The sequence below is a fragment of the Pseudorasbora parva genome, chromosome 22 (genome assembly GCF_024679245.1).
Source record: "Pseudorasbora parva isolate DD20220531a chromosome 22, ASM2467924v1, whole genome shotgun sequence".
NCBI lineage: Eukaryota > Metazoa > Chordata > Actinopteri > Cypriniformes > Gobionidae > Pseudorasbora > Pseudorasbora parva.
This window is the reverse complement of record NC_090193.1, coordinates 32,230,133-32,256,921: the sequence shown is the minus strand read 5'-3', so window position 1 is coordinate 32,256,921 and position 26,789 is coordinate 32,230,133. Positions and strand designations below refer to the sequence as shown.

Here is a 26,789-nt window from a genome sequence, read left to right as displayed (position 1 = left end):
ACATTCAAAGAAACTAGCTTTCTTATATATTGCGGAATAAGGTGGATATGAGAAAATATCCCACAATGCATCTTTTCCAAACACAATGTTAAAACCCTCCTAATAATTTAAACGCAACTTGAAATTACATTTGCAAGCCATTTCACTTAAAGGTGCAGTAAGTGATTCCTGAGAATCATTGTTGAACACTTTTGATATATGAAATCAGCCCAAACAAACACACCCCTCCCTTCATTGGTCCGTTGTCAAAATACACTAATGCCTCACAAAATGCACAAACATGTAATGCAAGAGTAGATTATCCCCCCCCCCCCCCCCCCGAACATGACGAATAAACAACAAGGTGGAACAAAAACGGAACACACAATACATGAGTATATACACTGCAAAAAATGCTCTTCTTACTTAGTCATTTTGTCTTGTTTCTAGTCTAAATATCGAGCAATTCTTACATCAAGATGCATTTACTAAATAAGTAAAAAAAAAAAATGTGTGTGTGTTTTGTTGTTTCTGATTGAAATCTTGTTCCTTGTTTCCGTCCCAAACAGAAATAATATTATTTTTCTCACCCCACTGGCAGATAATTATGCTTGTTTTAATCAAAAACTCACTTCATTTTGATTTTATTTTCAACAAAACAAGAAAAAATATCTTATATCGTTTTACTTGTATAGTAAATGCATCTTCATTTAAGAATAGGTATTTAGACTAGAAACAAGACAAAATTACTAAGTAAGAAGAGCATTTCTTGTAGCAAGATGTTGTTAGTCACCGGTAGCTTTTGTAATATTAATGCTGATCCTGAAGTTGCCTGATCATAAATCTTCTTTTCCAGTGATATTCCTCTGACCTTTTCTCTTTTGTAATGTTTCTCAGCTTTCTTTCTTCAAATCTCCCTCTTCCTCATTCTCTCTCCTCCAACATCAGGAGTGGACACGCCCCCTACTTCTGATTGGCCACAAGTTTGTTGTGGTGCTCGGTCCGATCCATTTTCAAGAGTTTAAAAAGTCATTTACTGCCCCTTTAACACTTTCCCCGCCATTGACAAGATTTTCCGTCATTAATGACACATAATGTTGAATCCATGAAGAGGTATAGGACAGTGCAAGCTTTGGGATGTTGATGGACTCCATCTACTCTTGAGTCCATCTATAATGGAGGCCAGCTAGTAAAGAGCTGTTTGAGTAAACCTCACTCCCCTGGCTTCAAGAGGCACACTAGTGACTGTCACTATAGGGGCCACAGTCTTTGGTGTCCTTGTTTGTGCGCCCGCCTCCAGTGCACCGGTTCGAATCCTGCTTGAACATTATTCTGAATCTGATCATGAAAATTTTGTGGATATGATCAAAAATTCTGGTTCTAGCTGGTAAAAAAAAACACTGGCGGGGAAAGAGTTAATAACGATAATTTTGTGGATTTCCAACTGAAAGAGGCATGGTTAAAAGGCCTCTTTTCACAGTTTTTATTTCATTAAAATTAATCACTCACAATAAAGTAAATCAGTTAAAGTCAATTTTGATTGTATGTTGACTTAAAGGACACTGTATTCTCACTGATGAGCGAACGGCTCTCTTGTTAATCAAATACACATTTTCATAAGTTAAACATATCTGACATATATGCACAGATGTACATAATTTTCAAGCTAATGTATTAGATATTAATTGTGCATGTTCTTTTCTGTAAATTACTTTGACAACTGAAGCCTTTAGTGTTTATGCACCCAAGAAGAAAATTATATTTTCAAGTTCATAGTACTGTACACAATACAGATGCTTTCAAAGCCGAAACAAACACAATTTCAGCTGTAAAACAGCTTTACAGAACATAATAGTGTCATTTTTCGGTTCAATGTTTAGCTCACTTACGATGTCAGTCTTGCAAAGTTCATAAGTTATGAAACAAATTCATTTCAACTATAAAAAAGATTGATTCAACTGAAGTTAATGTTGACTTTTAACTCTGACAGGGTGAACCTGGGCCCCGGGGTGAGCAAGGACGCGAGGGATCATCTGGGCCAAACGGAGATCCGGTGAGTGACGAAAACCATCACGATAGCAGATTTTGAGTATGTAAGATGGTGTAAACTCCTTTAGCACTATCCTGTCTGAACCAAGACATTTCAGGACTTCAAATCACTAACCTTGATCATCTTTATACATTTATCAGCTAGTCCAGAATTATACATTGCAGAATTGTAGTATGTGAGACATAAGACCACTAGCGCTTGAACAAGGATGAAAGCGTATGACCTCAGGACACAGGCATTCTGAGAGGCCCTCTGAAATCCCTGAGATCATTGGACCTCTGGGCTGTGTTAGAAAGTAACTTAAGGAACAAAGACATACATCTAGTGGCTCCGCCATTTGTGATGGTTTGGGCAGTGGGAGGAGAAAGAACAAAAGATATATAAGCTCCTAAGGTCAGATGGACTCCAGATGGACGTTGCTAGACCAGCCGGGTGCGATCAAACCTGAGTAGCAGATAAAGTTCAACAGATGTATTTCAATACCTAAAAGTATACAAATGTTCTTCCCTGACAGAAATATTGTATACTTTGTGTAGGAAAAGATGATGTCATTTTAGGATGTAGGGTTGACTGAGTGGCTGAAACTCATTAAGTTCCTCCATCCGGGCCGTAACCACATACAACACAATATATTATTTTAAATAGAGCACTAAGAGCACTAGGGAGAGTTGTATGTGTCCTCTTCTAGAGAATAAAGAAAATAGATTAGAAATGTATCATATATTAATGTCATAATTATGATATAAAAAGTGGACCCCAGCACAAAGCAGATGGGGTTTTTATTATCGTGCAATAATGCCTGACTGAAATAAATAAATGGATCTGAAAATCAATTAATTTGAGATTCTATTTTTATTAAATTCATTTATTTAGTGAGAAAAAATATCAGCTATTCCACTAATATTATAGGTACTTAAAAAAATAGCAATATCATAGGTACTTAAAAAACTGCCCTGGTGGTCTTGGCCAGACTTGGCTGGTTTTTAAGCACTTTTCAGCTGTGAAATGAGCTAGTTAACCACTAGCTTGGCCAGTTAGTGACGCCAAGTTGTTTTTTTAAATATGCACCATATGTGAATATTTGTTTATCTCAAGACATCTTCAACCAATCAGAATAAATACTTTAACAATGGTGGTTTAATATTTGATATTTTATTTAATGCATCTCCTGCTCAGAGAAAAAAATTAACAGCAGAAGTCTCAAACAAACGACTTGGATGGTTTTTAGGTGTTGAGTAACATTCAATAGAAGGGTTCAGGTCTAGGAAAGACATTGCGAGTGATTATACATGCCAGAATTGACTCAAAATTTCCCAGCTGAAACGAGCTAATCTGCGGAGATTTCGACCTTGGATTCTTGAGGCTTACAACATCACCAGCTGCACCACAGAACGCCATGCATGCTAGTTCTGTCAGCACTTGACTTCTCTCTAAAGCACTTGTAAACTACCAGGCCAACTGCGAGGAGAACAAATTTCCGATGCCTCTCAGGACTCTAAATTTCCTGTGCAGCTTTACGTGAGAGTGTTTAGAGCATGTGCGTGCGGAATGGTTTCTGAGATTCATGGTTTTCTCAACGTCATCTGTTGTTTCTCAAAAACAGCCGTTTGTACAAGCCTTTCACTGTACATAATCTTCATTAGCAGCTAGCAAGAACCGCCGCTATCCCAGATGCGCAGCTTTTGTGCTTACCAGCGAATCAGGAGTTTTTCCTTTTTTATTGGTTTTGTCCTGGCAGTGGGATTTTCCAGTAGAGTTGAGTGGGTGGGATGGGAAAGAACCAAGTGTTCAAATAGGTGGAAATCTGGATGTGTTTCTGAAGTCATGAGCCACTGCTCTCTCAAAGCTTGCTTTTTTTACTTATTTAATTCACTCATGTGTCAGATTCCGCTCTTGGAAATGTATGTAATACTGCTGTAAAAAATTAGAAAAATAAATAAAAAGTTGGATTTTTTTTTTGAGTCATTTACCAAAAGTATATTTTTAGTTTGATGACTCAGATCTCCAAGGCCAGCAAAAGCTAAACATTAGATAACTGTATGATTCCAATATGTGGTCATGTTGTATTGAATGGCTCTCTGTATTCAGCGTCTACACCCTTGACTATTAGGTGACTTTTATTCTCCACGTTTGAATGAGACCGTTACTACAGTTTATGTCTTTACACAGCTTTCAAGAATATTTCATTCTGATGGCTCAGTAATGTCATTCAACTCTGAAATGTTTAAAAAAAAAAAAATATTAAATTAATAAAAGAAATAGAAATAAAATAGAAATATAGAAATAAAATACATACATAGAAATAAATAGATGTACCGGTATATATTTTTGCAAATAGAAATAAAAATACATACAAGATAATAAATAAATAAATAAAATTAAATAAAAAACAATATGCATCCTAATAAGCAATTATAGTTAACAGTGAGAATTGGACATATATCTGAGAATTGGTACTAATGTCATGTCTCTTCTGTGGTCTCTTCACACTATTATAATTCACAATAATTTCACATTCAATTTGAAAATTAGTTTTGGTCAGTTTTGACCATCTGTTCTTTTAGCTACTAAGGCCTTAGTGGCTAAAACCAGAAAACTAGTTTAGACTGTTTTAAGTGTTTTTTTTCCTCAAACAGAGGGATGCTAATATATTTAAATGTCTTGAAATGTCAGGAATATAATTTCCCATTTCCAACAGGGTGAGCCAGGAAGGGTGGGGGCACCAGGTTACCGTGGCGATGAGGGTCCTGCTGGGCCAGAGGTGGGTAATATTAATTTGTCTTGATTACCTGTCACCCAGACCTATTGTTACATCTACAACTGATTTCCTATGTTGATTTTCTGTGCTTTAGGGAGCTAAAGGGGGCAGAGGAATCAAAGGAGCCCCAGGAGACAGAGGCCTGATAGGAGAGAGGGTGAGTTAGTCCTGTTAATCTTCAGAACTAGTTTAACCTAACCAAAGGCACATGACTGTTGTTGTAACCTTTTTTTTACCTGCTCAGGGTGAGGATGGACCAGTAGGAAATGGAACTGAAGGTTGCCATGGTTTCCAGGTAGAGTGCATCTCAATTGGTGAAACATCTTACCCTCAAAAATCATATTTATTACAGTATCTTTATTGTTTATGTGCATGTTTTGTATCATTTTAGGGTTATCCTGGCCCCAGGGGAGATCCTGGAGCACCTGTAAGTATCCTGAACATTACAGAAGATTTCATTTCATTCGAACCCAACACTAGTGTTCCAGAAGTAAAAATCCCTATTAATTTCTCTGACTGAGAAAACTGATATTGAATGATTATGAATAACATTTTTGATTTGTTAAATGATGATATATGTTTCTGTAAATTAAACAAACAAAAATAAATTATTTCTAATAGGGTCGTCAAAAATATTGATACATTTTTTAAACCCTTTACCCTTTAAAAAATGTAATCCACCTGCACCTGAAATGTGCTTATATTCCACATAATTTTAGTAATTCCCACAGGTTTCTCACTCTCACCAAAAGCACATGCACCACTGATCTATATAAGGGGCGCTCTCACAAAGCCGCCTCTCAAACCGCTCGCAAGTACCAAACTGAATTCTTTTTCGTGGCTTATGGCGCTTAAACACACAAATATATACAAAATGATTGAAAAAAAAAGCCAGTTTTTGTCAAATATTTAAGTAAATCAGTCAGTTTTGGAACATAAATAATTCAGAAAATGTTTTGAATACTTACATTTCTTACCTAATTTCTACTCTTAGACCCAATTGAAAAACTTAAAGCCTTGTTTATTGCATTTGTCTTTTATTCTATTGTATTTATTTGTTGTACCATTTGCAATTTGTTACTGTTTACTTGTCTTTTTTGGTGTAAATTTAGTTCAACAATTCAAATAAAGCCTCCTTGTTCTATTGCAGCCAAATTATCAAAAAAGAGGGAAAAAAAAGAGCTAATAACAAATTATCTCTATGTTGGTATATATGGCAGTTTTCCCCGTGGTATCGAAAATGGTATCGAATATCTTTTTTTTTTTTAAAGTATCGATATTTTTTAAAGTATCGCATAGAAGTTGGAAATACCAGTATTATAACAATACTAATTCCTAAAGAACCATAATCCTAAAGAACTATCCATTAATCAGATTTGCTGGTATAGCTAAAATATATAATATAGGCTATTATATATTTGCATGTTTGAATATTTTGCATGAAACTTTAATAATATGCTCATGCACATCAGTGACTTAATTAGTTAATAATTAATAATAATTAATAATATTGTTTAATATTTAATCTTATATATATATACATATATATATATATATATATATATATATATATATATATATATATATATATATATATATGTTTCAGATTAATTTGCTTAATTTACTTAGATGAGTCATTTGTTCCTTCATCAAAGGCATTAAGACTAATCTATTTTATAATCTTTTTATTTTATTTTTGTATTAATTAACTGTTTTATTTATATGGTAATGTAATTTATCTTAGAGCTGTTCTTTTAAAATCCCTATGGAGAAAATGATCTGGAAAATCCTTTACCCTGCAGTCAACTAGCATATAATTCACTTCTGTGGTTTTCATGAAATTCAAAATTATTAAGCAATTAAAAGATAGCCTCCACATGTTAATGTTAATGGATAATGTTAATACTGAGAATGATTCATATGATTTATTAGTGGGTTTATTAGCATGCCTAACTGTTGATTCACAAATGACTTGATTCATCAGGGGTAAGTGCATATGTCTCTCACAGCAGGGATTGTGGATCACTATAGACACACAACAGCTGAATTTACTCATCCCCAGCAGATGTAAATTGTCTAGTCTGAGACTGAGTCCAGACGTTAAGGGGAGATGGCTGATGAGCTGACACAGCAAAGATAATTCCTCTGATCTCATACCCGTTCTTCTTGCACTTTCTTTAACTTCTCACTTTCAAGGGTGGAAAAGGAACCCCTGGACCCAAGGGAGACGATGGAGAGCCAGGTGACCCTGGATTAGATGTGAGTCTTTTTAAATGCACTTGTGCTCATACCCTGTATAACTTTATTTTCTGTTTTTTACCTTGTTTAGCTTATTAATATTTTTTTCCTCTCTCTCAAGTAGTCCAAATTTTCCATAGTGTGCATATCACTTTTCTCTTAGTTTTTTCCATTAAATTCTTCTCTTTTAAAGGACTGTTTTGGGTTAAAAACAAGCTTTCAACACTATTGAAAGCACTATCATCAATGGTTTAAAATCTGAGGGTGTGTTCACACTTGTAGTTTGGTTCACTTGCTTCGTTTGGTCCAGACCACAACCAAAAAAAAAAAAGTTAGTCCTGGTCCGCTTAGCGTTCACATTGGCATCATAACACTAAGCCTAAAGATACCGAACCTAAAGGCATAAGGATATGTGAATCTGATTGGTCAGCTTTTACGTATATTTCACAACTGAAGTTACCGAACATCTGAAACAAAATGCATGTGTGAGCATTCTGTCCTTTTTGGGGTCGTATCTTGGGACATCATGCCCCTTTTTTGTTTTATTTACATGTCTTTAGTTCCTGTTGCCTTCATACAGTGTTTCAATCGAAACGCCTGTTTGATAGTGGACCAAGACCCGTCTTTTCAATAGTCTCGGCCCGCTTTTTTGGTGCGCACCAGGGTTCGGATGGCAGCGTTCACACTTATTCAAATGATCCACACTAACAGAGCAATCTCACCAGGGTTTGTTTTAAACAAAACAAACATGTCAAGCGTGAACACACCTTGAACTTTGCAACGCTTGTCTTGGTTAAAATACTGAGCAAAATAAATGCAGGTTCATGCAAATGCAAAAAAAAAAACTTTTTTATTACCAATAGCATTGAAGAAAAGTGGCTCAGTCAGCAGTAGTTCTGCAAATTTATTCAGCAAAAGAAAGTGTCCAATAACGGGGGTTTCTGAAGTAAAGCGAGCAGTGTTTGATTATGTGATTTCAACATGACCGCCCCATGACTCCACACAAATGAAACTAAAACATAATTGCACAAAATTAACTATTAGTCTCTGCAATTTAAAGAGGAAAATGATTAGTATTAACTTTGAACATGCCATTAATATGTGTTTGTTTGCCAAGCCCCTGTCTTACTCTCTTGTGTGTCAGTCTCACATACATCATAAAGAATCCTGGAGCCTCTTTTTGTCGCTGTCTAGCGTTTGTCTTAAGGCAGCCGTGTATATCTTGTTATCATAGATTCATGAAAGCAAAGCTCAAGAGGCTATATCTTTATTTATCTCAGTTTCAAACAGCTAGACAGGAAGTCTTGAGATTATTTGATTTCGCCAGATTTGTTTTTGTGAGAAAATCACATCAGAGCCAAGTTTTATTTTTTGGTAAACTACACAGGGTAACCAAATTAGTCACTTTTGAATGTTTGCATTAATAAACAAAACATTTTTATTGGTGCCTAATAATTTAAACAGCAGTTTGGATAAACAAGAATGCTTAAGAGCAGAAATTATTTGGAAAGTTCATGTTGTACACTTTTTAAAGCCAGCTGGTTTACATTCTTTGACAGCCCCCCTTGACACTTTCAGTCCAACAGATGGGTCTCCAGCATTCTCACAAAGAACATGCTGTAAAACAGGGTTGTTTTCTGTGTCTGATGATTGACTTAAATGGTGGAAATTGCATGGAGAATGCAGCATCCATTTTGAAGCCTACATTTTAGTGGAGAATGCTAGTATTGATTATAAATAGTTTAAACTAACCTAAAATGTTTTTAAATGTTAGCACTTTGTACAGTAATACATAAATGTCTCAAATCATGTAACTTGTGTAAGAAAGGTGTGCTATTGGTTTCCCCAAGAAGTCAGATCATTTTTGCTAGACTTAATAAAACAGGTGGGAAAATGCCATATGATGCATAGTACTTGAGCCTTATCTACGGACTTGAATGTCATACAGTTTGAGAAACTACCTGGCAACCTCTCATAACCTCCTAGCAGCACGCTAAAATGGCAAAAAACACTTTATTTGAGCTAATCACAAACTAGTATGCATGCATGTTTTGAGTATGGACATATTTTAAGGGAGAATTCCTCACGTTAACAACTTTGGACTGTGTTGTTTTTTTCCTTGTTGATCCCAAACATGTACAAGCATCTCAAGGATGCAATTACAAAGTGTTTACAAAGAGAAAAATTCTGATTTCGTCCCAAAATAAACAATTCTGTCTATCTGGTCACTGTGATTTTGCCAAGTAAGCCATGTTCCTGGATAACCAACTTTTTTTTTTTTCTGGAACAAATTACTGTCATAAATGATCCCTAAAATTTGAGGGAAATGATAGGTGATTAAGAAGCACCAGACAAATAGATGCACCAAACCCTTGTTGTAAGCCTAAACTTGACATTAACTATAAACCTGTCCTCAAATTTGATTAGTTGATTGAAATGCTGTTCCAGGATCAACAAGGATGTTGATCCAGGATCATGTTGAAATCACTGTGTCAGTCTGTACTAGTCACTAGTAGCTTTGATTCTGTGCATTCATCAATTAGACTTCAGGGACTTGACTGCTGATATGATGGGTAATATTTACATGTACATGTATTCATTTAGCAGATGCTTTTTTATCCAAAGTGACTTACAAATTAGGAATACAAGAAGTGATTAATCATAAAGAGGCACGAGAAGTGCTTGTAATACAAAGTTCAGCATTGTAGAAGGTAGAACAGGGAGAGATTAAGGGAAAGGGAATTAAGTTAAAGGTGCACTATGTAGGATTTTTGCAGTGAAATATCCAAAAACCACCAGGCCAGTGTTATATATTTTGTTCAGTTTAGTTCTTACAATATCCCAAATGTTGCCAACTATTTGTAAATTGTGGGAAAATTGCTATTTTAACCAAGAGCCGGGACATCTGAGGGAGTCGCCTGTCAATTGCGTCATATCTGCGTTATCCTCGGTTTACAGTTTTATTTGGCAGAAATGCTTTACTCTTAGCAGTGTGCAACAAGTATCCCAGCAGCCGCTGAGCGAACGCGCAGAGTAATGTCTTAACATAATTTAAAACACACTTAAATGTATCTAATTTGATGAAAAGAGCTGCGTTATACTCATAACCGGAAATGCGTAAATGGTGCCAGAGACTGTGTCCCGTCATAATAAAAGTCTTGCTGCTCGCGAGGTGTGTGTTTGCGTAACAATTGCTCCAGCGGCCTTGCTCAGCTCCCTCAACATTCAGTCCTGCTTCATACTAAAGTAACATTAATAATCACATTCTGTGAGGTGAAAACCACATGTCCCAAGATTCTGCGCTCGTTTTTGTCTTATTTTGGCATAGTTTGAAACTTGGCGTCATCAAACTATGCCTTTGTTTTGAATAGGTGCCCTCCAGTGGAAAGAAAAGTTACATAGTGTAGCTTTAAAGGTCCCGTTTTTCACGTGTTTTCGAAGCTTTGATTATGTTTAAAGTGTGCAATATAACATGAGTTCATGTTTTGCGTGTAAAAAACAGTATTTTTCACACTATTTACTTATCTGTACAGCGCTGTTTCCTCTGTCCTAACGGCCTGATGATTTCCTTGTTCTATGAAGTCCCTCCTTCAGAAATACGTAACAAGTTCTGATTGGGCCAGCGTTTCCCGTGTTGTGATTGGACAGCAGCTTAGCGCACTTTGCCTGAAAAGGTCCCGCCTCTTACCATAACGGGAGATGCAAGCGCTGAATGCGCACTCTTCTCCACGTAGGAGAGCAACAAGACCACGCCCCCTATTTTGCGTGTACTTGTGGACGGAGGGTTAGTCAACAAACGGTTCTAGTGACGTCATTACATCCCTGCACTTCCTGCTGTAGACCAAACCGGCCGTTCGCTGTAGGCTTTGAAAGGGTACTTCTGTTAAATAAAAATCTCGCTTGGCATTGAACTTTGAGCTTTATATTTATAGGTATTTAGAGCATAGAGGAATTATTATTAGATTTTTTTTTTTTTCAGTAGGATGCAGTCAAGTGTTTGTGGAAGAGTTTTCAGATGTCTCTTGAAGGTTGTCAGGGATTTTGTGTTTTGGATGGGATTGGAAAGGTCATTTCACTATAGCAAGGAACAGTGTATGCATAAAATTTGCATGAATCTTTGCAGTGTAACCTTTACTAGTCAATTCATGTGAAATATCAGCCTGCGCCTGTACGTGTACGTCCTTTACATAACCATCAGACTGACTCTTCTCAGTGAACTGTAAAGCCGCAATATACGTGCGGCGGTAATGCACGATTTTAGTTTGTGATCTAATAAAAAGCAGACACTGCACTGCTTCAGGGCATTGCAGGTTCGTCAAAACGCAATGTAGCTACACTGCTACTTGGTGGAAAATGTAGTTAGCTACCGGGAAAATGACACTGTTTTAAAACCACCTAAGCTTCTGTGTCAAGCTACTGTAATGTAGTTAAGTCTACTCCCCAACACTGTTGTTGTGGTTTAATTTGCCATGATGGAAGTCCAGTTAGAAGAGCATTGCAGTAGTCCAGTATAGAATAACAAAGGCCTGGACAAGTTGTGCGGCATGCTCCATTTGCAAGGACCTGATCTTCCTGATATTGTGCAGTGCATGATCAAGCTGTCTTTGCAATGTGGGCTTTGAAGGTTAGCTGGTCATCAGAGATTACCCAAGAACTCGCTGAGATTATTGTCGATGACTTAGCTAGATGGTGAAATTGTGCTGTGTAGTCGGAGTGTGCAGGGAAGACGAGATGCTCTGTTTTTGCCAGGTTGAGCTGCAGGTGACATTCTTTCATTCATGCCGGGACGTCCGCCAGGCAGTCTGAGATCCGTGCAGTTCCTTCATCTGGTTGAAATGAAAAGAGAAACCTCTTTTCCACTTCTTAGCTGACAACTATAATTCTAATTATTACAAATAAGTGCAATCAAAATAAAAATTATAATGAAATAAGCAGTAAATGAATTAATCCTTCCTAACAGCAAATATTAATCTGAACAACAAAAAGATAAAAGAGGCACTGTATTAAGCAAGCACGTGTGCGTTGCCACCATCCCCACTGACTAATGGCTTCTCCTGTTGTTGTTTATGTTGTCTAGCTGTGCACTTCCTCAGCAAAAACATGTGAGGAAATGTCCCGCACATTCAGTGCTTTGATCGTTCTGGCCACTTGGTACGTCTGTTGGATTTATATTGCAGCATTTTCCTCCAGCACTCAGTTCTCATTTGATCTAATCAGCGGGTTGATTTGAACTGTTTGTATTGTAATCCAAGAATCCAAACTTCCATATGTGCTGGACAAAAGCATGGGTTGCCCACTTTGTAATATCACACCATGGATTCCATTTCATTACGTCACTTCCTCGCATCTGGAACAAATTTGTGGTTGGGGCATTAAGATGGTATATATTGTGTGACAGTAGAAATATTTCAAATCTATTTAAATCAAATCTATTTTATAATATTTGTGTTCTTATTTAGATTTTTTTTTATTGTTCGAATGTTTTATATTATACGAGACAATGTGAGATTGTTCAGTCGATCTTTTGTTTGCACTCAAAACTTTTTTTTTTTTTAACAAAAAATTCAATTTATCATCAAAATAGACATTACCACGTGGTTATTTTTATTAAATAGATACCATGGTCTGTCAGACTCTATGGCTGGAAGGTGTGCATTAGAAATGGTTTAATCCGTGTGTAGTGCCAGTCAGTGTAATCACTGTTCTGTATTAACACAATGCTTTAATTGAAGCACACACACTCACACACGTCTCTCATACACAGTGATTGGAGTTTGCGCTGCACACACACAGAAACAGAGGAGCACAGAAACTTGTTGCTACTGAATCTCTAAATCATACTTCTCAGTGACATCGCTGTTTTTGAAGTAATTAAACTCGCAGCTTCATTGTTATTAGAGTGCAGATTATTCACAAACACATCTCTCTCTCTCTCTCTCTCTCTCTCTCTCTCTCTCTCAATAATTAATTCAAATAAATTCTATAATTCAGTCAAATAAATTCTATAATTCAGTCAAATAAAATGTAATCTTACCACACTACTTTATTGCTTTCTGATTTAAAGCAGGCAGAATGCTTGATCTAAAGGGTGGTATCTGGCAAAAAGTCATTTTAACACTTCCAAACCAATTTTGCGCTGTAAACATTAATAACTGTTGCACTCCACCTCTGTTTCGGGTTGGGTGGTTTTTTGCCTCCATGTTGTACATTAAATTCATGCAATACACACCTAGCTGTGGATTACAGTATCTAATAACCATGATAATATCCATATATATTTGCCCATAGCACCCACCCTTGTGTGGGATGTTAGTCAAGTGAAAAGGTGAATGTCAGCTGTAAACATATCACATATGCGTATATCAAAGCGCTGAGCTCATGTTTAATTTTTACATCAAAACAATCTTGAGTCTCTTCATTGTGGTTGTACAAGCCGACACAAAATAGCACAAATGCATATGCTCACAAGCTTTCATCTTTAGTCATCTGGAGTCGATTTCTAGTGATCTAACGCCCAGACAGCTTCACTATTCATCATTGTGTTTGTCTTTGTCCATGCAAAACCAAAACCTTCAAGGAAGTAGAGGAGACGTGCATATGTGGAATACTTGTTTTTCATCTGTCGGCTGTTCATGGTTCTTTCTTTAGAAATTATGTTCTAATTTTAAAATGGTTGGTCTCTCTCACATATTGAGAGGATAGAGTGCCAGGGTTTTGTTTGTTTGTTGAGCTGCGAGTGATTGAATGCACACTTGAATGTTTGGGCTAAAGACAGGCCACATAAATCATACAGGATGTTTACAAGCCATACACATTTTGCAACAGATGTGGGTAAAATGTTTACGCTTAGTTCCCTTTCTATTAAAGACAATACCCTTTCTGCAGGGTTTCGGATATTGGTGGTGTTTGCCAAGATGAAAATCATATTACAAAATACATTGTAATTTTAATTGTAAAATACTAAAAATGCTACACTAAAACCTGTTAATTGGTTAATGCTAAGTTCCCTTACTCTGCGTTATGAGGTTTTACCAACATTTTGAGGATCCAGTGGTTTAGTCTCAAGCTTTTTAAATATATTTCATTGTTTAAATATTTGAAAAACCCATAGAGAGTTAAAGGATGAGCAATTGTAAGGATTTATGAAAAAAGGATATATGAATGATATTTCCATGTACCCAGTTGTTTCTTATTGGATTTTTACATGAACCCTTAAATGCATACCTCAGGTTTTTAGTGGCATGAGACTTCATTCACTACCCTCCTCCTCATTCATTTTTCTCAATAGTATTTCTCAATCAGTTAATAATAAACAGTATAACAAGAAAAAATGAATACAATTCTAAAAGAACGCCTGTTTTCCTGTTAATTTTGTTAAAATTGTATTGGGTCACTAAGGACCCAAGTTGTGAAACAGTGCAAGTATATTTTCTCAGCACATCAATAATTGAATTGTTGATGACTGAATAAGTGCAATTCACCTTTGTTCCACAAGGTGGCAGTGTCTGATACACAATGATGAAGTTTCACTCATAGTTACTGCAGGCAGAAAACAAAAAAAGAGGAAGCATCATCAGCACTTGAAAGCTATTTACTGCAGAGCAAATACTGAACACAGTCAAATGGGATTGCGGTGGATCTGGTGAAGAAGCTGTCAGTGATTTTGAGAATATGTTTGTTATGGCGAATATGAGCTCTGACTGTGGACAGTGATTGTATAACATCTGCTCAAACTGAACCCTTCCAAGCTCCAAAAGATAACAAAATAGGCTTGATTTTATTGTTTAATAATTGTTGCTCTAATATCGGGAGAGTTTTATATTATCACGAGAGATAAAGATCCATCCGTGTTAGATATAGATCCGGGTTGCTAAAGACCCAAATATGTAACGATGATTGGCGAAACATTCATGCATTTAAGGGTTATTGTCCTCTATACTACCTCTTGTGAAAAGGCTGAAAATGCTTGCATGGTGTGATTGTAACACAATTCGTTGTTATGGGAAGGATGCAGGCACCGGTGAGAGTTTAATCTTTAATAAATCATAAATCAAACGGAAGTAAAAACGGCAGCCTCCTCACGGGCGACTGCTGCACACACATAATAAAACATAATGTAAAAGTCCAGGCCTGGTCCTCTCTTGTCCTTGTCACTGTCGTCGCTCCTCCTTTTATACCTCTGAAGCTCCTCCGTGAGGTACAAGACCAATATCTCTCAATAGAGGTATCAATATCTCTCTCACGCTACCGGCCTTGCCCTGTTCTCACGGTCCCTCAGCCTCGTCCTGCTTGCCACAGTTATGAATTGTGGTCGGACACATTTCAGAAGACAACAAACTTTAAACTCCACTAAGCCTAAAACATGAAAAGCCATGGCTTTTAGACAGACACGCACAAAGTTCAACCACACATACACTTTACGATAATTAGAACCGTACCCCTGTGTTTATCACCTCTGTAACTCTCTTCAGCTACTCACAAAAATCTAAAGCCCCCCTGTAAAAGTTTAGAGTAGTTTACCATACTAAGATTCATTTAGAGTCCATTTACAATGGAAAATGGACAAAGATTAAAAGAAGCCAATTGACTATAATTCCAAAAGTTATCATTAGCAAAATAGCAGTGGTCATAAATTCAAATGTTTACCATGTGTTTTACAACTGAATCTTAAAGAATGGCCAGAAGCTCTTCATAATAACCCTCAGGTCTGGAGGGAACAATATTTCCAATAATGCAGAAGGAAGAACACTTTAACAAGCTAAAACAAACACTGAAAGTAAAGTTAAACTGCTGTGATTGAACATTGAATGTTTGGGCCAGAGAAACGCCTTTATTAATCAAACATGATGTTTACATGATATATGAACATTTGGAAGCATTTTGGATGTTTAAACTGTTTACACAGTGATCATCTGGTTAGACATGCCCGTTTCTAAAGACTTCTGTTAATAGTGGTGTTTGCCAAGTCAATCAATCGATTTCTTATTGTTGTTTTTTTAAATACTTTTGTAATCAGTATTTAACCAGCTAACCATGATAGCCGGCACCAGAACACCCAGAATAGCATCATGCTAGTATGAAGCACTCAGAACACTAGCATGCTAGCAATCAAGTTTGTGTTCATTGCATAGAACTAAGTGTGGCTGGAACAAATAATAGCTTATAACAACCAGTTATAAGCCTGATCTACTTTTTGTGGGAAAGGAAAGTTTATTTACTTTCCTTCTCCTAGTATAGCTGTCAGGTGATGTTTTGGCTTTAACTGCATTTGTCTGGAGCATTAGCATTCCGTTGATGAGGTGCTTGATTTAATGGTGTGCATATGTTATTTTGAATACATTATTATTCAGGGCCTTACATCTGCTCTATATGAGCCATGAAGGTGCTTTGCTTCTTCTTGTGTTTGGCTCTATCTTTCCGCTGGCCAAAACTGTTTGGAAATGTTTTTCTGCGCTTGTAAACAATTGATTGGGCTCCTCCGGTCTCTCCCAAACCCGAGGGGCCCACATTCGGTCTAGTATCTGTCAAGGTAATCACAATGAGTCATAACAATATTGGCATGACGGCATAATTTAACTTCGTCCCTACTGTGAGTCTGCTAGGAGTCTGCTAGGAGAAGGTCAGTGACAATTGTGGACTTTGAAGTGAGGAATTTGTAGGTAATTGAAGCAGCATGGGAGATCCGGGTTGTAATAGGGACAGGTGGTTAGTATTATCTCACCGTCCGACCGTGATCTGGCTCGAGACAGATACGAAGGGATGAACATATCTGCTGGGCTGGTGGCAAAACTGTGCAGAGACAGCTGAAGAGACCATTTAAAGTTTATATGAAGGGAGAGAGTTGTCTCAGAGTGTTTAAGCGGGTTATGATGTTCATAGTATTGATATTACAATGAGGTCTGAAAGACTATGGCTGGAATTAAGATAAACCTGAAACCTGAAAAAACCTGAAAATGAACAGATGAAATTGTCATTAAAAAGGAATATTGACTTAAAAGTACTATATATTATTTTCTCTTTTTAATGTTTTGATAATAATACATTTGATAATAAATTTGATAATAATATAATACATTATTATGATATGATAATAATATAGGTTATTAAAAAGATAATCTCTTTTTAATGTTTTGATAATAATAATATAATAATATAATAATGTATATATATTATTATATATATTTTTAATGTATATAATAATATATATACATTGCATGTAAATAATTATATTAATAAAAAAAACTGTTTATTCCTGGAAATTAGATTTTGAGATTGTGTCATGACATTTGAAGAAGAAATGACATAAAATGACTATTTGAAGTAATATTGACTCTAATGTAGAGTAGATGCATTTTAATCCCAAATTATAAAAGTGTATAAACTTTATAAACCACATTATAAAAGGTTTTTAATAAATTTCAGAAAAATGTTATGGCCCCCAGAATAGTTTTTGTAATATCTGAACATATAATATATCAAAAATAAAAAATGCAAGACACAGACATATGCAGTATATATTGAAATCTACTTGGCTCAAAAATCTGAACGTTTTGTAGCGGGCCTAAAATATTCGTCAAGTTGCAAAGTGTCTCAGTGTTTTCTCAGTTCTTTCACTTCTTGCTCATTTTTTTATTTATTTTTATTTTTGCATGTTCTTATCTTTTTGTATGTTGTAAAAAAACATTTGAAACAAAAAGCTGAGAAAGACTACGTCCATATCAGATCCAAAATGCTGATCAAAACACAGATTGAGTAGATCGAGTCCATCAACACCCCCAAAGCTTGCACAGGTCTATATCTCTTTGTGGGTCGACATTTCATTCAGTAACACTTTTGATTTATATGCTGTTTAATGTTTGATAATCCCGTCAGCTCACATGTAAGCAATGCTTCTATCACTTGTTTCTGTTTCTTGCTTGTTTTTGGATCTGGATATTTTGTACTCTTTCAGAAGATGGATAAAAGTGATCCTTACCTTATAACAGTGAAAACTGCCAGAAAATGTCAATGGTGGGGAAGTGTTTTCATAAATTATGAAAAAATCCACCATTTTGGGGGAAAAGTTAAAATGGAAAAAGTTAAATTGGTATAGCTGCTTACAACACTGTATTTTCCAGGCTAAATGTTCATATCTTATTTTCCACAGAACAACAGGCCAGGACCACCTGGGCCTAAAGGAGCCAAAGGTCACAGAGGACCTGAAGGAAGATCTGTGAGTGTGATAGGACCATTTCAATGGATTCCGCCTGTGTTTACTGTATAAAAATGGTTATATTTATTCGTATCGTGATTCAAGTTCTCCAATGAAGTTCCATATGAGCATGATATTCTGCACCATGTGCTTATGTCAACATCCTGACAAACTTTAAATAACGTATCTGTATTCTGAATCAGTGAAACCTAGACACGCCGATCTGCTGTTGGATTGAATGTCTGAGATCCAAAGGCACAAGAAAGTCCAGTTGAGAAATTCAATGGAATGTGATCAACAAATCTAACCCCTAAATTCTGGCCAAATAAAAGCTAGAAAAACAAGTTTTATTGTTAGCTTGATATAGAATCAAAAATACCACTGGCCACTGTTGACATTTGGTATGCCAGAAAACCTGGACCTGAACTCGGTTAAACATCTTTAAATGACAAAGAGAATCAATCTCATCAGATACATTTAGAAGGTGATTGGCGCTATTATATTTTCAGAAGTAAACAGCAAGGCTCTTACACTCTCTAGAGGAGCCAAGAGAAGTTTTTAAGTGTTCAAATCTTCAGTTATGTAGAACGGCATTGAGCAGCCATGAGTTATGGGTGTGTGGGAAGGGAAATTTCTCTCAGCCTGCAATTTTGTGATGTTCCTCTTTGCCACTGGATGACATCCAGAAAGGAGGAGACTTGTCTGTCTCAAAAATGCTCTTATTTGGAAAGGGATTCAGAGCTTCTTTGCTCTGGCAGAATTACATCTGTGTAGCATGTAACAAAAACAGACAGTGACCCTTTCACAGACCTGTTTATGTTGTTCGATACTACAGAAGTATAGTATGTGTCTTCATGTGGACATAATATTTTTCATCTGTCTTGTATTCATGCACAGGGACCACCAGGACCACCTGGGCCTCAAGGAGCTGATGTGAGTGAGTTTAATTAGAATAAACTGGGTTTTAATGAATGCACAAATCAAAGAAAGCACACGATTGGATGTAGTATAATGCAAATGTTCCAGTACAGTTTCCTGTATGAAAAGACAAAGAGGGTGACATAAATAGATGAGAGGGTGATAAATGATCCTGGACAGTCCACAATTCCGTTATTTTGGTGGATTCCACATCGCTGACAGCAAGTAGCTATGGTAATCTCTAGCCAGGGCCCAAGCACATACCAGACTAGTCTTTTGTGGAATAAAAGCATCCTTTAATAGCGCACGACAGCTGGCTTGTTCCAATTGCATCTGCAAAGAAATGAATGTATGACACTATAGATGTGCAGTCTTTAAGAGTGACATTTGGAGGGTTTTTATTTATTTTTATATCCCTTATAATGTGAACTGTAAACATTTTTCGGTTGCACTTTATTTTACAATACATGTACTTACCTAAGAAAGCACTGGTTAATATAAAGTAACTACATGGGTTAAAGTTAGGTTTAGGGGTTTAGTAATGTGTTACTCTAATTTGACTACATTTTTCCAGTAACGAGTAATCTAACGTATTACTATTTCTAAACCAGTAATCAGATTAAAGTAATTTATCCAAGTCACTGTAAGCTACTATTTTAGTCATTTTCCTTAGTAAAACATTAAAAAAAATATATTTTTGCTTTCTTGCATCTCGGGGAGAATATTGTTTCTGGAAATATTTTTTAATTTTTAACTTAAAATGGCAGGAGATACATTTTTGATGTTACTGTTAAAAATGCATTTCCAATAAAGTGAGTGAGGCGGCAGGGGTGTTGTCGGTAACTGCTGAATGTTACTAATAAAGTCACATGTAATCTTACTTAGTTACTTTTAAAATCAAGAAATCTGTAAAGTAACTAAGTTACTTTTTAAAGGAGTAATCAGCAATCAGATTACTTTTTCAAAGTAACTGTGGTAACACTGATAAGTACATAGTATGTATATGGGGAGCAGGTCTAGGTAAAATAAAGTGCTACCTTTTTTTATACCCAAAACATTCATTATTTTGTGACTATTTAACCATTTTCTCCATTATAGAATTAAGCTGGCCAATAGTTCCTAGTTCCTTTAAGACATCAGCCTTTTTGCATGTGAAATCAGAGAGTCCAATGTAATTTCTTCAAAGGCCCACTTAGCAATCTGTGCTGAAATCTGGCGCATTAACTGTTAAGATCAGACTGATAAAGAAACTTAATCTTCTGCAGAGCTGTAGGTGCTACACATCAAGGAACTGCCTATTTTACTCTTAATATTAGTTATGACCTCTTTATCAGGACTCTTGGTTTATTTTTACAGTATGTTTTCATCATTCAGCACAAGAGGAAATACACTTTTAAATTGTGTCTTTGCAGTAATTGTGAGTCTCGGGGGAGCGTTGTGCAGAAAGTGCAGAATTTCCTGTAATTAAAACAACATGGACTTGTGGCTCCATTTTGTGATACAAAATGGCGACAGGGAAAATCAGTTGCAGAGGCAGCAAGTCTCTTTCCATTAATGTCTCTCTCTCTCTTTGTAGGAATGTGAGATTCTGGATATCATCATGAAGATGTGCTGTGAGTAGACCTGTTTTTGTATTTACCCATGACTCACTACTCAGTTTCACTACCTCCATAAATGGTGACCTGCCTGTCGCCCACACTGATTTAACACCGTAATGTCAACTCGTGCCATGAAGTGATGATACAGCAATCCACCTAGCCAGCTCAGGGCTCATAGAATTTTGCAGGCCAGCATAGAACATGCAAAAAACTGAGCCAGTGAAAGAAATGAGAAAACACTGAAATACTTTGCCACTAAGCACTAAGGCCCTCTACAAACTCTTACACAACACATTCAGATTTTTTGAGCCAAGTAGATTTCAAAATACTGTGTGTGTGCGTGCGTGCGTGCGTGCGTGCGTGCGTGCGTGCGTGCGTGCGTGCGTGTGTGTGTTTGTGTGTGTGTGTGTGTAAATGTGCTTTTCCCTCCAAAACACTGTCAGTGTCAGAAAGCATTCATATGTATAATATGTCGTGTAGGTGCACTTAAGTTGCACAAACTATTATGCCTGTTTTTAATTAATCAAATTACGCCACAGAATCATTGGTTTATTGTTTTTGAAAGGATAGTCATTATTTTTGTTTTATAACTCTTGTTGGAGTCATAGCCTTTAACCAGAATGGATTCATTTAAATGCTCATATTGTGCACGTTTATCATAAATATTGGTTTTGGAAGTTTAACTTGGGCTATTTAATTTCGCCATCTGGGCATGTGAAAACAGGACATAATCCAATTGGAGAGAAAACACTGATTCTTTGAACAGAAAAGTGTAAAAGTTCAGTGTGAAAGCACACACCAGTTTAAAGGAATAGAACAGGACAGTATTAACCAATCAGATGTGAATAATGTTTTGTGGGCTGCTGTTTTACTTAATATGCCCCTCTTTTTTGGTCAGTGAAGGCTGTCCTCCCTGTATGGCTCTTAGGCTTCAGCCCTGTGCATTCATCTTGAGTTGCTTTTGTAAAAAAAAAAAAAAAAACTTAACTGTGTTGTTGTGTCAGTTAATTTTATGAATGACATTTTTCATGCAAGAGTAAAATCAGTGTGTAAAATGTACTATAAATGAGACCCCAGGAGCCAGAGAAAAAGCAGACAAAATTAAAATAAAAAATATTTTCAGCCAACAAGAAAAACATCCACCCATTCCCTTGAGATTAGGCTGCTTAGTGTTTATTAGAGTTTTATCATTTATTTTTCCTCCCAAACATAATATTACTTATGCCTAGTTCTGTCCAGAGTTTGACCGTGGTTGGTATTATAACAGAGACTGATGCTAGCCATTGTTTTTTTATTGTCACCACAGATTAAATATGATATTCTCCCTTTGGGCTACAAATTTAAAAATTTGAGAAAAAAATTGTAAGGAATTTAGGTCAGAGCATTAACTACTTTTTTAAAATCATAAATGAATAAGCTTTTGTGAACACTTATGTTTTCCAGACCAGATTTTTCCATCTATAAAATAGCAAAATAATTGTGGATCCCTTACTTTGAATGTTTTGATAGAACATGTGTTTCTGATCTGCCTAATATTGTCTGATTTGATACAAATGTAATGTTTTCACTTTCTTTCTTTCTTTCTTTCAGCTTGCTGTGGTAAGTCCCAGTACTTTGAAGTATATAAGAAATAATTCCAACTGTTTTATTTAGTGTTCTGCAGTGCCGCCATCTTTATATGCGTGTCTTGTTTAAGAATGCACATGCGGACCCCTGGACATTGCTTTCATTGTGGACAGTTCTGAGAGTATTGGAGCTTCCAACTTTGCCATTGCTAAAGACTTCATTGTGACAGTAATGGACAGACTCAAGTTAAGACAGGTAAGTTTTAGTTTTAGATGACACTCATTAGCACTTTAGCTAACTGTCGACTTGAATTCATTGGGGCTGTAATCATGATAGACACTGAGAAAGACACATTCCCCATCATATTCAGATTAGTGGTTAACCAATATGGGTTTCAATGGTTGATACTTAAATTATTACATTTGGTCCCCTTTAATCTTGAAGACGTGGTGTTACATACTAGATGCATGAATATATTTCACATTATAATGATAATAAATGCATTAAGTGTCTTATTTCTTTGCAGTTTGGTGCCAATGAGTCTCGTGTTGGCGTGGTGCAGTACAGCGGTGCTAGTGCTCAGGAGGCTGTACAGCTTGGTGACCCCAACATTAAGACCATCACAGACCTAAAGCAGTATGAAATATGGATTGTCTCTTGAACAACCTTAAAGAAACTCTTATGTGACTTGAAGGAATTATTTTCTTCATCAGATGAGCTTGCATTTTGTGCTTATGTCTGGCATTGTGTCTGAAGAAATAAAGAAAAATGATCTCTGTCCTTCACTTTAGAGCTGTGAAGGAATTGCGCTGGATAGCTGAAGCCACGTACACTGGAGAAGCTCTGCAGTACTCGCTAAACAACATGATTAGCAAGCTAGTGACGGAGAGGAGTGTAATCATTGTCCTAACTGATGGACGCTCTGACACCAGGAGGGACAAAGTACCCCTGAACGTGCTGTGTGGCAAGGGACTGAAGGTAAACCTAATGAACTTGGGCAAACTAGGGCTAGGCTCATAGGAAAAACGTCTACTTCAAAACGAATATACGGTACAATTTACTGCAGTTTCCATTAAATGAACACTAACTCGAATGAAGCGCCACCTGTGGCGTCCCACAACAAATCAGCAATATGCCAAATGATTTTGTCTCATTATAAAAGTGGAAATAACTTAAAATGCTCCACAATTGTTACACCATTCCACCATTTTATACATACAAATAAAAGTAAACAAAACCGTAATGGGTTTGTGTTTTCCTTTTTATTTCTGTACACTCAAAGGAAACAAAAAGGATGCCGCTTTCTGCTGTCCTGGTTTTTCTTTCTGTGAAGTTTGTGGAACGTGTCACAAAAAAAATCGAAACTCAGCGTATAGGCTAATAGCAATAGGCTCTTGTTTTGGGTTGGTGCATTGATCATCTCTTCTTCTGCTCTTTTTCCTGTTGTGGTGGTTAGCGAACAGTGTTGCATTACCGTGCGAGCCCCCCTCTGGATGGTTTGCCTTTGACTGACTGTATTCTTTGTCTGACCGTATGCACTAAACCGTAACGGTTCGGGATGAATACTGTTGCACCCCTACTGTATGACCTCAAAACATTTACCATACTGCATGACTTGCATACTGATACATTTTTGACATTTGCATCCAAAAACCAGCTCCAACCACTTGGCTTTTCTAGCACAGTAAACATGCTCGGTAGCTCACCTGGTACAACCGGGGCTCAGGAAGAGTCCATTGAAACTAGAGTCATGATAAAAGAGCTCAAAGACTTGCGAGCTAAAATGGCATGTTGCTTCAGAAAATGTGTTTTTATGTCACATTTGCTTTTGTTAACACTATCGATTAGGTTTAAGGTAGGATTTAATGTGGGTGGTATGTTATTTTCAAACACAATAGAGTGTTAACGTTTTACTTCACTGGAATACCTCACTGGAATTTATTGCCTGACTGCCATTATACCATTTCCAGATTCACGTTCATCTGTTTTAGATAAAACAACTAGCTGTTAGGGCCACTCATTGTGTTTTAACTTTGAAAGTGTTGCGAAATATGCAAGAAGCAATGTAACATCAATATGCAGAAATGTTGCAACAGGCACATTTTTCCAATGAGGCTGGGTTAGACTTGGAGCTAATGAGCTAATGAACTAATGTAGGTGTGTGGATCTTTGAGATAAAGTGTAAAGAATTTTAATTCAATATTCAATTATATGAATCTGTTTTGCTGCAGATGTAATATCATAATGTTTCTTGTGATACAATGACATTTCATGTCCAAGTATGTCCCAGCTCCCAGGAAAAAGGATTTTCTGGTTGATAGGAACCTTGACTCACTTCTGGTTTCTGGCAGGTTGGCGGCGTTGGAGTCACGGATTATGCGGAAAGGAATCCCAATCCAGAACAGCTTGATGAGGTTGTGTGTAAAAATGATCCCAGACGAGGTTTCTCCTTTGTCCTGAACAACTTTGGTCTTCTTTTGGATGACAGCTTCCTGCAAAACCTGACTGACAAAATCTGTGAAGGTAGGTTAAATACAGTATCTCCCGCAGATTAAGGGTGCTTTGTGACTTCTGGATCTGATTTTGAGAAACAAGTATTTACTACATTGTGCTTTTTTTCACAGACAAAAAGTGTCCCACTTATACTTGTCCAAGTAAGTATTTAATTGAGAACACACAAAAAGTTTTGTACGCATTTTGACCATTAGATAATAATGGTTACACCCTTTTCCTCTTCTCCAGTTTCATTTAATGACAACACCGATGTCCTCATCATGATGGACAGCTCGGCCAGCGTGGGCTCCAAGAACTTCGAGATGACCAAGGACTTCTCACGGATGCTGGCTAAGCGTTTTCTGTCAGCAGAAAGAGGAGGCTTCCAGGTCCGGGTTGCCGTTGGCCAGTACAGCAACAATGCCAACATGGAGGCTGAATTTTCCTCAAACGCCACCCAGGTGGTCGCTCAAATCGCCGAAACCAAGTTTCAGAATGCAGGTACGCAGGTAACAAACGCTCTCAACTTTGCCATCGAGCGCTTCAGGGGTGGCAGGACGAGGAAGAAGAAGCTGCTGGTGTTTTCCGATGGTCGTTCCCAAGGTGTCAACACCATCCAGATTGATAAAGCCGTGGAGCAGGTGAGCAACGCGGGCATCGAGCTGTACGTGCTGGCCGTGGGAAATCAGGTGAACGAGGCGCACCTGCGCACCCTGGTGAGCCGTGGCCGGCCGTATGACAACACGTACGCCTACCGTCACCTATTCAAAGTACCTGACTACCGCTCAATGGTCACTGGGGTCTTTTACCAAACTGTCTCCCGCAAGATTTCCCTGGAGTCGAGGGGGTGATTGGGTAGTGGGAGGGGTCCAGGAATAAAGGTGGTGGGCGGCAGTATAGCACAAGCTTTGATTGTTTTTAGTTTTTGGTCTATTTTTTATGTGAATGATATATCTGAATTTAAAAGGTTTTTCATAGTCTCAATTTCATTTCATAAAAGACAATAAATGATTGTGTCAGAATTCATAAAAGTGCCTATGTTTTATGTCACTAAATCTTTGTAAAGTATAGGGATTAATCAAGTCATTTCACAGTTTACGTCAATTGTCCGAGTGAGTTCTGGTGCCATGACTATATGACTGTATTAAAGTTTGATTTCCATAACTACCAGAAATTAGGATTAAATGATATTGAGGGCACACAAAATTATTTTTTCAGTGGTCAGGAGCTATAATCTCTATGAGGATGAAGACTTTTTATAAATATAAGGAGTGTATCAAATAAAAATGCAATGAAACAGCTATATCTAGCAACCAGGGTCCAAAATAAACATGTTCTATCTATCTATCTATCTATCTATCTATCTATCTATCTATCTATCTATCTATCTATCTATCTATCTATCTATCTATCTATCTATCTATCTATCTATCTATCTATCTATCTATCTATCTATCTATCTATCTATCTATCTATCTATCTATCTATCTATCTTATATATATATATATATATATATATATATATATATATATATATATATATATATACACTGCCAAATATACTGTCAAATATTTGAAAATTCTAAAGCAATTGCATTTATTTTGGACCCTGCTTGCAACAAGTCAGTTTTTTATTTGCATTAGTCTGTGGTACACTTAATTGTTAGTATTAAAAGTAAAACTTGAATATAAATTGGTGCTACCGATGTAAACACTACACTAGCTCCTTCAAATGCAGATTTCTTCTAGCAGATCTTTATGCCTTTAGCCAAAGTGTTTACCAATATGTTTCTCATGTCAGAAATGTATTTGAAACCAGACTCGGGGCTATTGTAAAGGAATTTGAAATAAAGGATGCTACACCCCACTACTAACGCCTCTGTCATTTGACCATCTTGAAAATAAGCCGCATGCACACAATCCACTGGATGCGAGATGCTGCGGACGATCAGTGTCAATTTATTTGTTAAAGGAGAATGTCTTGAATTGCTTTTCTTA

The 26,789-nt window shown here is 36.8% G+C and overlaps 1 protein-coding gene across 1 annotated transcript in view; it reads left to right on the top strand.

The window, feature by feature from the left end:
• Positions 1 to 26,246, top strand: part of col6a1 (collagen, type VI, alpha 1) — a 45,098-nt gene extending 18,852 nt beyond the window's left edge. Inside the window, exons 20-35 of the mRNA XM_067431273.1 lie at positions 1,970 to 2,032; positions 4,728 to 4,790; positions 4,882 to 4,944; positions 5,032 to 5,082; positions 5,179 to 5,214; positions 6,984 to 7,046; positions 18,172 to 18,237; positions 19,114 to 19,149; positions 20,711 to 20,747; positions 22,323 to 22,331; positions 22,429 to 22,553; positions 22,825 to 22,934; positions 23,090 to 23,276; positions 24,650 to 24,821; positions 24,923 to 24,952; positions 25,041 to 26,246. Of these exons, the coding sequence (XP_067287374.1) occupies positions 1,970 to 2,032; positions 4,728 to 4,790; positions 4,882 to 4,944; positions 5,032 to 5,082; positions 5,179 to 5,214; positions 6,984 to 7,046; positions 18,172 to 18,237; positions 19,114 to 19,149; positions 20,711 to 20,747; positions 22,323 to 22,331; positions 22,429 to 22,553; positions 22,825 to 22,934; positions 23,090 to 23,276; positions 24,650 to 24,821; positions 24,923 to 24,952; positions 25,041 to 25,642 (1,713 nt within the window). The 3' untranslated portion in view covers positions 25,643 to 26,246. The remainder of the gene's footprint in view (positions 1 to 1,969; positions 2,033 to 4,727; positions 4,791 to 4,881; positions 4,945 to 5,031; positions 5,083 to 5,178; positions 5,215 to 6,983; positions 7,047 to 18,171; positions 18,238 to 19,113; positions 19,150 to 20,710; positions 20,748 to 22,322; positions 22,332 to 22,428; positions 22,554 to 22,824; positions 22,935 to 23,089; positions 23,277 to 24,649; positions 24,822 to 24,922; positions 24,953 to 25,040) is intronic.
• Positions 26,247 to 26,789: the final 543 nt, after the last annotated feature.